Here is a 10,465-nt window from a genome sequence, read left to right as displayed (position 1 = left end):
TTACCAGCCATTTCAACCAAAATTGAATCATCAGCACGAGAATTTTGAAGAATAAAGGAGTGAAGATTAAAAATCTCATGAAAGAACGAATTGGAAGTAACATACAATGTTCCTGAACTTGATAATTAATCCAAAGGAAACTAACAGATGTACAGATAAGGAGATATATGTGGTTGTTTAGGAATTCGATTCACCATCCTGTTTCTCCTCTTTTTCTTCTTTTTGGTTTCTATTCATATTATTTTACCTACACGACGGTGTTTTCAAGAAATACGGGTAATGTCAATTTATTCAAACAAATCTAGTACTTGATTGCGTTCTAGTTCGAGTTTCTTGCTTCTGCAGGAGTGTTAGCATATGCGATATTTAAGTTGTTAGTTAACGCATTGTTGTACAGCAACTAAATCCGAGGTTTGCCAATACTGGTTACAAGTTAAATAATCTAAAGGAAAAAAAGAACAGGATATGGCCTCACATGGTAAAAATTGACTCCCGGGTGCAATTCCTACGCCCAATACCCTGGCAGGCCTAATCTTACCTTAAGGCTACATAATGAAGGGCCATACAAGCGTAAAAAAAATTCCAAGTACAATTTGAGAAGATCAACGTTCTTCCTCATACACCTAACAGGGGACAAGCATGAAGCAACTAACAATATTATCTCAGGTCAATGTAAAGAGGTTACATGAAAACTAGGAACCGCTAACTACAAAAGTCCAATATAGATGGAAGCTACAAAATCTCGAGTAAACGCATTAGCAAATGCAGCTGAAGTTTAAAAGCATAAAGTAAGATGTAGTTACAGCCATTCATGAGATTCTCTGCAATTGTACAATTTGCTAGACCATAGCGCTGAATAGGGAAACATCTTTTTCTCTGTGTCGCGCACAGCATCGGATACTAACAGAAGATGACCTTACTTCCAAGGGCCATTGAGGATCATTGTGCGATCCCTGCCACCCAGAAAAGATGAAATGCTCAAAGGCAACTATGTAATGGTAACTTTGCACGGCATATGTATTCATCTGGCCCGTCTTCTCTCCCTAGATCTGTCTCTATCATGATCATCTCTCTCCCTGCTTCCACTCTTCCTTTCCCTCTCACGACGCTTTTCCCTATCACTGTCACGGTCTCTGCTGGAAGATTTCCACTGAGGGCTTCCACTTCTGCTCCGGCTGCGCTGACGCTTCCTAGAACCTTCACGAGAATCGTCTCTTTTCTCTCTCCTCTCCAAAGATGACCTACCTGCTGTTTGTTAAGAAAGCAGAAGTATGAGACAATCTGTATACAAAAACATAGATCAATAATATAACAACGCAAGAAATGATGATAATTCTTTTACTTTGACCGATAACGTGAAAAAATGCTTCCACGAAACTTTTCTTACCCCAGAAAAGAGTGATGAAAATGAGAATAGAAGGGGGGCAGTAAAGTGGCCTTTCCTACAGCTAATAAAAGCTGCCCCGTTCAGTATCCTACTCAACCGGATACCTAGTCTTCTTTCTTCTTTTTTTCCAATAACCGGGAAATCTTCAAGAACCAGCTAATGCACGGTTCAATACTCGGTGGATATAGGCCCACTCCTCTTAATGCTTCTCCACTTGAAAACCAAGCTTAAGTCTGCGGCAAAGCTCGAACTCATGACATGCGCCTAATCCATACCACAAGCTACCACTAAACAAATCCTTAGGGTACCAGATACCTAATCTTCCCGTAAATATAATGATGACTAACTCTATCCAGCATTATGTGATTCATCTCATAGTTGCCGAGAAAAAATATAGTCAAAAGGACATTGCATCTACAACATAACATTGTGACACCTAAATCCCCACCTGAGTGCTTACGTGTGTGATGAGTTATTAGCCTCTTATCCCATTACAATTTCCTCTCACAAGGTAGGGGTAAGGTCTGCGTTAGCCCCTCCCCAGACCCCATTTGTGGGATTACACTGGGTATGTTGTTGTTGTTATACTAACAGGCAGTTTAGGGAAAAAATAGTCTCCTAAGCAGCAGCTTAGTAACCTGTGAGCCAGAGATTGTCCTGATAGTGCTGTTGAAAGCAGTAAAATTTTAATTTGAGCAATTAAACCCACCCTGCTTCAGCTATTGTTTACCATAAAATCAGATACACACCAACAACACATCCGAGAACTGATCAAAGGAATTACATAGGCATAAGGCAAAAAAATTCTGGGAAATAATAATTCTCAACAAAAAAGATAGGATTGAAGGAGTATGATACAAAAGTATAAACATAAGATTTGAACCTTCACATGCAATTAAATACACGGTCATCTCAAACTATTGACAGGTTTGAGCTTTACCTTTCTTTGAAGTATCGTCGCTGAAATTCAATAAACCATATTCAGATTGTAGGCGTTGCCGATGGATTTCAACTTTCTTCTCAATTTCATCCAGACTTGTTGTTCCTCGTTCTTCAAGAGATTCACGATATTCAATCAATGCAACCTCAAGACGCCTCAGCTTTTGTCTGATAAATTAGTTATGGACAATATCAATATCCGAACAGGAGAAAAATAGAGTAATAAATCCACAAACATATCAAAATTCAAAATACAAGAGAAAATTGAACATTGGCCATATCAAATCCACAAGAAATTTTGTTTTGAATTGGTAAGTATTATTGATGCCAAAAGTCAGCTCTAAGAAAGTGCTACGATTACAAGTAAAAGACAGTAAGGAGGAAAAAAAAAAAAAAGGTAGCACAAGGAATTGCAACAATGTTTCACCATCATTTATATTCCAATTTACACCACGATGAGGCTTACAAGCAAAATTGAAAGCAACAGATTTAATGTTTGAGGCATAGAATCCCACAAAAAAATTTAAACGGAAAGATAATCTGCCACCAAATATTATAGAAATAGGGAAGTATCCTAAGCTTCCAAAACTTGGCATATTAACATCCCTGCTCCTAAGAATATTGTGAAAGTCAACATGCAGTCTTTCATTTCCTAAAAGTGCACCCTCTTATCTTTCCGTAGGAAAACTAATAAAATGAAGAAAGCAGATCCATTCGCTGGCCTCGAAAAGGTGGGGAGGTATGAAATTCTCCATTTGCTGGCCTCGAAAGGGTGGGGAGATATGAAATTCTTTCTTGTTTTCTGGCAGATCAAGCTACAGTAGTTTCCTACCTTTTAGAACTTTCCTCAATGATTTGAAATACAAAAGTTCGCACGTAAGTTGTTGTAATTTTCATAAAGTTCATAATCTCTAAGTCTTGTAAACCAAGGAAGCTTAATCCGAGAACAATTTCACTCCAAAGTAGTTCATATTGATCCCCTCCAGAGGACCAGAACCCAGGAGCGTATCTCCCTGAAACATGTTACCATTCTCTAAAAAAAGTGTCTTCCTGAACTAGGAAAATAATGAACGTCAAATGGATTTGACATGACAATAAATAACACCTATTTTTAGAAATAATCCCAGTAGGAATGCTTAACTGCATATACCTCAACTCTTCGTTCATTCCACTTTCCAGGTATGCTGAATTGCTTGTGTCAGTTGTAAGCTCTGCATCTTTGATCTTGCTAAGCCCATCACCAGCATTCTCACTTCCTGAAGATGAATATGTCAACCCCAGGTCCCTCGAACTTCTCTTCTGTTCGTCATCACTTTCATCATCCTCTCTGGCCCATTTAGATGTAGGCAAAATTGTGTCACTTTTGCCCTCACTGGAAAAGTCAATTGAATTATGGTGTGGAGCAGAATTTGTTGGGGGTGAAGATACAGACTCTCGTTGTTTGAGTTGTACGTCATAATCCACTTGACTATTCCGTCCGGAAGGAGCCATCCTATCCAACTCAAGGTTGCTATCTTTCCGGCTACTGGGGAACCTAGCAGAACTTGATTGGCTCGCAAATTTCAAATCTTCATCTAGTTCATGACCTCTCTGCTTTTCAGCCTCTTCCAGATAAAGTAACCGAGCAACCATCATTTCCCTGCCGCCTACGATAGACAAACCATTGTGCCTGCATCGTCTTTCTAGCTCAGTAAGGGGAAGGCTCAACAGTTCCTTCATAGCAGCTCCTTTTCCAATTGCCAATGCACCATCTGGGTTAATTTTGCCGCCATCAGCTGCATCGTCAGAGCTGGTCCTTTGTTCTACTTCAGGTGCATCACCACACAGAGAATGAAAGGGGATCACACCAGAATTCCCCGTTCGAAGAAAGGTAGCTCGTAAACCATTGACATAGGCATCCGAAAACAAAAACCAATCAGCCCATACTTGAAGCACTTTCAGAACTCTCTCCTGTAACATGTAAGGAAAAGCTTAACCACACATCGAGGAGGAGTAAAAAAAGGATACGAAAAATGCAGCAAGTGCAAAAAATGTAGGTGACAGGTACAGCTTACTTTAAGTGCCTCAGCAGTAATTCGTCCTGTTATACTTCGATACAGATCATTGAAGCTTTCTATTATGTCTGGTAAAGAGGCTTCAAATTTGGTGCGATAAGCAGATGCATTCTTCACAGGAGCGCTACTATTATGAAGAATATCAGACACAAGCATGAGCCTGGAAACTTTTGTTGGTATTGGAGTTTCCTTAAGTGTCAAAGACTCAGTCAAAACTTCAACAACCTGCAAATTGGAATCAGCAGTGTAACTTTGTTAGACTATGCTCAAGAATGAGAACTATCCAAAGTGTATATGTAACAATTCATGCTAAATTCTTATCTTAATGCTACAAGACAAAAAACATTAGCCAAAATAGATGCAAGTGCAGGGGGCAACGAGAAGCATTATGAACATTGACACAAGACAGCGCAAAATCAGCAGTTTTGTCTCTGACAGGTTAAATATGAAAGAAAAGCTTCAAGCACAAGTGAGCCCTTCGACTGCTGCATGAACCAGCTTAAAGGTTACCTCTCCAGCAGCATCAGCATTGTCCAAAGCAAAACCCATTGCGTCTTTTATTTGACTTCTTTCTAGTGTCAATGAACGGAGCATATCCTCAAATTCATCCCTCTGAGCATCAGTCAATGTCCGTTCAACCTCCACCCGCTGAACAAGATATAGAAAGAAACATCAATCTCCAAAGAAACTTTATTCAAAGTCAACATGCAAACTCTTAAATGCCTTTGAACAGAAAGCTAGCAGAAGGGCATACCCTGCTTCTTCCAGCAGCATATGTGCTCCCAGCTTCTTTTTCATGATCACCTCCTTTCGGTGTTGGTAGAGAGGGTGGTATCCACCTGCATATGTAGATTTGTTATATAAGAGCACAATCTTCAAGGAGAATTTCTAAAAAGGCTGCAGGACTTCATCAAAGCCTTGCAGAACTCTGCAGCCTTTGCAAATATAGAAAGGTAAATTGTATTTAGATAATTTCATTCTTTCACAGCAAGCATATCCTGCAGGGGAATATCGGTAGAAGCTTCCTAAGAAACAAAGGTGACTTAAAGAGTGAAGCATTCAGGAACTGACATACACATGCATCAAATATCTGATTCTTCAGCAAAAGGAAAGGTGAATACGAAATGTGTAATGAAAGATGATATAAGTTAGAACAATGCATTACCTCCCACTACCAGTTATCATGATGAAAGGGACTGTCCTCCACCGTTGAAGAGTATCTCCCTGTTTTTTTAAGTAAGGGAAGAAAATTTTATTAGTGAGGAAAGAATAGCATAAGAGGACAAAATGTCATAATCCCCGGAAAGGGACGACATCAGATAAACAAAGTATTTCACTGATTGGTGATATCATAAGTTACCATTAGTCATATTGCTTTACATAACATGGAAAGAGAGAAACAAGCAATGGACAAGAATGAAATTCTCTTCAGCTACAATTGCATGAAACTATTGGCTTTCCGCCATTGAAGCGTTGTTTTAAGCATCCACATGGATTCTAAAAGTGATCGATGAAGTTATATCATAAGTATTAGTAACTCCATTTAACAGGAAAACATAATTGCAATAACATTTATCCAGACTTTACAGCTGCAGCAAGTTACCTGAGCGAAAGAATAAAGCCTCCAAACGTAGTAAGTATGCTCCTTCGAGCCAAGCTCAAACAAGAAACTGAAGAGAGGATTTCCACGGCCTCGCTCCATTATGGCTTGTTCAAAAGCACAACCTCCATCGAGAACATACAGAGCCATTGTATCAATTACGTGGCGAAGGTGATCATCCTCAGGTGGAACAACCATAATATCAGGTACATTTGGAGTGAGAACCTGCAGAACCAAAAAAAGAAAGCATCAGATGAAATAGGATAAAAGGTGCTTGATAAACATCTTCATTATAGATTGGAGATACTATAGTACATGTGTACAAAAGGACGCATCAGAAGACAGGTTGATTGTTATATCCGTCAAGTTTTTCTAGCTAACTTAAGGCCCTACAACTTATCAGACTATTAATTGAGAGCAGTATGTACCGTCCCAGCATACTACCTGTTTCCTCGTACAACCTCTTTTTTATAAAAGGTAATAATAATAATTTTATGGAAATAGCACTAAGAAAGTGCTTCCAAAGTATGTACATCAATAATCAGCTTCCAAAAGAAAAACTGAATTTTTTTTTTTTTGACAAGGTAACAGATAGTATATTAATCATCAACACGAAGTGTTTACATCAGTGGATCTGAACCAAAAGTATAAACTAGAGACAAACCCACTAAGGCCGATTTCATCTCATAAGGACCCTAGGCTGTTTATAACAGAAACTGGGTCATCTATATACTCCGATGAGAAAAGCTGAATGTTTATCCCTATCTATAAGATCTAAGACATGTATTCTGTGTCTCTAACAAACTCGTGCATGTAATCTATATTTTGAACCTTAAACATGTATTCTGTGTCTCTAACAAACTCGTGCATGTAATCTATCACCTTCATTGGACATAGTTATCTATACCACATATAGACACTTTCTTGAAATATATTTATCTTCCTTTATCAAAAATATACTTATCTTCTTTTCATGTCTTGGAAATCTTAGGAAACTAAACCCTCAGGGGTTGGCCTGGTGGCACTTGACTTGAGCCTTGGGGTGCTCCCTTTCAAGGTCTCAAGTTCGAAACCCGCTGGGTGCAAACAATTTCGGAGGGCCATTGGACTGGGGAAACCCTGAATTACCCGTGGTGCACTTGCGGGAAACTCCTTGCTGAGGGCCTGTGCACCCCCGGGATTGGTCGGGGCTCAAAGAGACTCGGACACCGGTGCTTAATCAAAAAAAAAAAAAAAATCTTAGGAAACTCGAGGTCCACATCAGACTTGACCCCACTTCTCTGTCTGTACTGCTCTATGTCCATATCAAATGTTCATGACGAAAATATACACTCAAGCATTTACTTTATATGCTCAAGCATGGGTTGCTCGGATGGTAAGCACCCTCCACCTCCAACCCGAAGGTTGTGGGTTCGAGTCACCAAGGGAGTAAAAGGGGGGAGCTCCTAGGGGGTATATATATATATATATATTGCTCTCAAGCATCTGTATATAATATAAAGCTAGGAATAGGAAATCCTATGTGGCACCTCTCAATGGCCTCCATTGACATTTATCTTTTTTCTCCTTTTTTGGGACTTTTTCCCCATTTATTTTTTTATCATTTATCTTATCTTATTCATCAAGAATAAAAGTCACAATTATTATCATTTAACATCCCAACTTTTCACCTCTAATTTATTGAGAACCAAAGCTCATAAGCACGTACTGATTTCTAATTCCCTTGGTATTCCCTATTAATGGTCCCTTAAATTTCACATTAATTACAAAAAACAAAGGGTCAAGAAAGTGTAAGTGACCCTAAAAATATATAAAGGACAATCTTCTTATGTTCAAATGCCTCATGAATTGTAAAGGCTTCCAAAATTCTCTCTAATAACCTTTGTGATGAAAAGAGATGAAGGATGCTGCTATATGGATATTTTCTACGTGATTTCTTTATATTTCTGCAGTGTTGGGATTACATAATGTAGTCACCTTCTATACTAAATTGGTATTTCAGATCTACACATGTATTAATTGCTTTTTGTTAGGAGAATATTCATTTTCAGTTATGTTGGTCCCTTCTCTGTTCAATTTTCTCTTCACGAAAGAAGAATTAATTTGATTTTTGTATAAGTTAATTGGTAGATGCGGATCAAATATAATTTCCATTTCCTTCGTTGAATTTAGAATCACACCTGTTATACATTTCATATGAAGTTTTGTATATATATATGCATTCACGCAAAAGTTCATATGAAAATGCGTAGCGATCGAATAGAACTTCCATTTCCTTCATTGAATTAAGAATTACACATGTTATGCATTCATATGAAGTTTTGTGTGAAAAAAATTTGACTGATCAATTCTATTAGTTGTAGTAATGAAGCTGATATTAAAGTAAATTGTGAAATAATTAAATTATAAATAAAGATAAATTACATCAAACTTTAATTTTAATTAGTTAAATAAATTTATTTGTGAACGTAACTGAAGCTACATAAAAAAGTTATTAGTAAAATAATGTCAAATAATTTGGAACATCCCAAATTGAAATGGCATCATATGTAACATTGGCTCATAAATAAATATGTTTAGGTATTGGCGCAAGGCTAATGGTCTTCTTTTAAATTCTCTCCCTCTCTCTCTCTCTCTTTCCTGAAAACAATTGATTTTATAGTTGATATTTTATTTATTTATTTCAATTCTTTGTTTTCACGATTCACGAATGTATATGTTAATAGGAATTCTAGAGGTTCATGTTTTTTAATAGGCATAAATGGAACAGTTCTAAGGAATTCTGTATTTTTTAAATGCCGTGAATTAGCAAGGGAAATATTGATTTTGAGAAGTCATTTGTTTTTCAGCAAAGGGGCATTGTATTTGTCCCGTTTGGCAAAGGTCTTGATGTCTTTTAGTAGGCATAACCATTATGGTATTTGGTATATTTGTTTTCGCTTATAATATTTCAATAGTTAGTGGCCAAAATCTAAAGTAAAGTTTCAGAAAGATCAAAAATGTTATATACAATCACTATATTTTTTAGAAGTATATTGTTTGAATCAATTTTATCAAATGCGTTGCCTAAATAGTTGTTGCACTTGGCATTCAACCAACTACACGCTGCCTCTTGATTTAACAGAAGAGTTTTAACTACAATCAACTAAACAACCTATTTCAACTTTCAATAAAATTAATAAGTAGAACTATTAACAACTCTATATATCATTGGGTGGGAAAAAAAGAATTATTGATCCTTACTATATGATAAAGTTTTCTTCATAAAATGAGTGTCTAACTTCACCTTTAAAATTGATAGAAGTGTTCTTTGAGAAATATAGAATCATGGAGTAAGAAAGTAGTCAATGCTTTATTTTGTTAATTTTCCGTTTTTGTTTGATTTCTTATATATATATTTTCGTCATATATTAGATTTTATTTTTTCATATGCACATTTTACATTACATATATATTTTTATTTTCTGTATTATAAATTTATTATTTCTTTTATATCTACTAAATTTAGAAAAAGATGTATGACCGCGCGAAGCGCGGGTTAGTTAACTAGTTAATAAATAACACTCCCTAATTCAATATCTTCTCATATACTAAGAAAACTTTCTGCCAGTACTTTTTTTCCTTTTTGAAAATATAATGAAAATTTTATTAAAAGGTAACAACCAGAGAGTGAAATGGATGAGTAGTACAACCATCAGCGATATGATTGCATCTCAGTACACCTACCTACATGTGAAAAGAACTAAAGACATCAGCCATCCTGTACATTTTCATTCTTACACCAAAGGGCTAAGAGAGCTAAACCTTTGAGCTTTAAGTTACAAATATTACGTTTTGGCCATCAAATTATCTCTAATTTCTTTCCTTCCACACAGTCTGCTATATAGCCACTGGTACAGTGTTCCACATATTTTTAACGTCCTTTTGTGGTCATCCTCCATTTCCAAAATGTAACAGGCTATGTTGCGAGGATATAGGTTTGGGCACCTGACATGGGTGCGGATCTAGAAGTTGGATCGCATAACTTAAATCTTAGGAATCCAAGATGAGGAGAGGAGTATGGGTACAGGTGTTAAGATACAACCAATAAACGTTTATTATGACATATATTAGGTATATATTTCGGCAATAAATAGAGGTTCTTAAATTAAAGCTAGGATAATTAAATTCTTTGTGAACACTAAATATTATGTCCACACAAAAATTGTGTCGGGTCCAAGGATTTTGAAGGAGCTGAACAACATGGGTAGCAGGTCTTTAGGTGATTCTGGCGTGCACCATTTAACATCAAGTAACTTCAAAACATGTACTAAATCTGGTCTTGAGTGTACCAATTATTTCAAGTACATAATTGGCAATAAAATTATCGTTTCAATTGGAAACAAAAAAAAAAATCCTTGTCTAACCAAAAATTATTGGACGAAGGTAGTAATAGCCACACCACTACAGAATAGCTATTTATTCATACAAAGCTCATATTCACAA

At 36.7% G+C, this 10,465-nt stretch overlaps 1 protein-coding gene across 7 annotated transcripts in view; it reads right to left on the bottom strand.

Moving 5' to 3' along the window:
- Positions 1-567: 567 nt before the first annotated feature.
- Positions 568-10,465, bottom strand: part of LOC132029718 (protein RRC1-like) — a 28,578-nt gene continuing 18,680 nt past the window's right edge. For 6 of the 7 annotated variants that reach the window (XM_059419046.1, XM_059419048.1, XM_059419049.1 and 3 more), the window contains 8 exons: positions 5,984-6,205; positions 5,546-5,604; positions 5,135-5,219; positions 4,891-5,028; positions 4,381-4,605; positions 3,477-4,276; positions 2,328-2,494; positions 568-1,248 (listed from right to left, as the gene is read on the bottom strand). In XM_059419046.1, the coding sequence (XP_059275029.1) occupies positions 1,022-1,248; positions 2,328-2,494; positions 3,477-4,276; positions 4,381-4,605; positions 4,891-5,028; positions 5,135-5,219; positions 5,546-5,604; positions 5,984-6,205 (1,923 nt within the window). In that variant the 3' untranslated portion in view covers positions 568-1,021. The remainder of the gene's footprint in view (positions 1,249-2,327; positions 2,495-3,476; positions 4,277-4,380; positions 4,606-4,890; positions 5,029-5,134; positions 5,220-5,545; positions 5,605-5,983; positions 6,206-10,465) is intronic. The other variant, XM_059419047.1, reaches the window with a different exon arrangement.

This window comes from Lycium ferocissimum, chromosome 9 (assembly GCF_029784015.1).
Source record: "Lycium ferocissimum isolate CSIRO_LF1 chromosome 9, AGI_CSIRO_Lferr_CH_V1, whole genome shotgun sequence".
NCBI lineage: Eukaryota > Viridiplantae > Streptophyta > Magnoliopsida > Solanales > Solanaceae > Lycium > Lycium ferocissimum.
The sequence above is the reverse complement of the archived record's forward strand: the minus strand, read 5'-3'. Positions and strand labels throughout refer to the sequence as shown.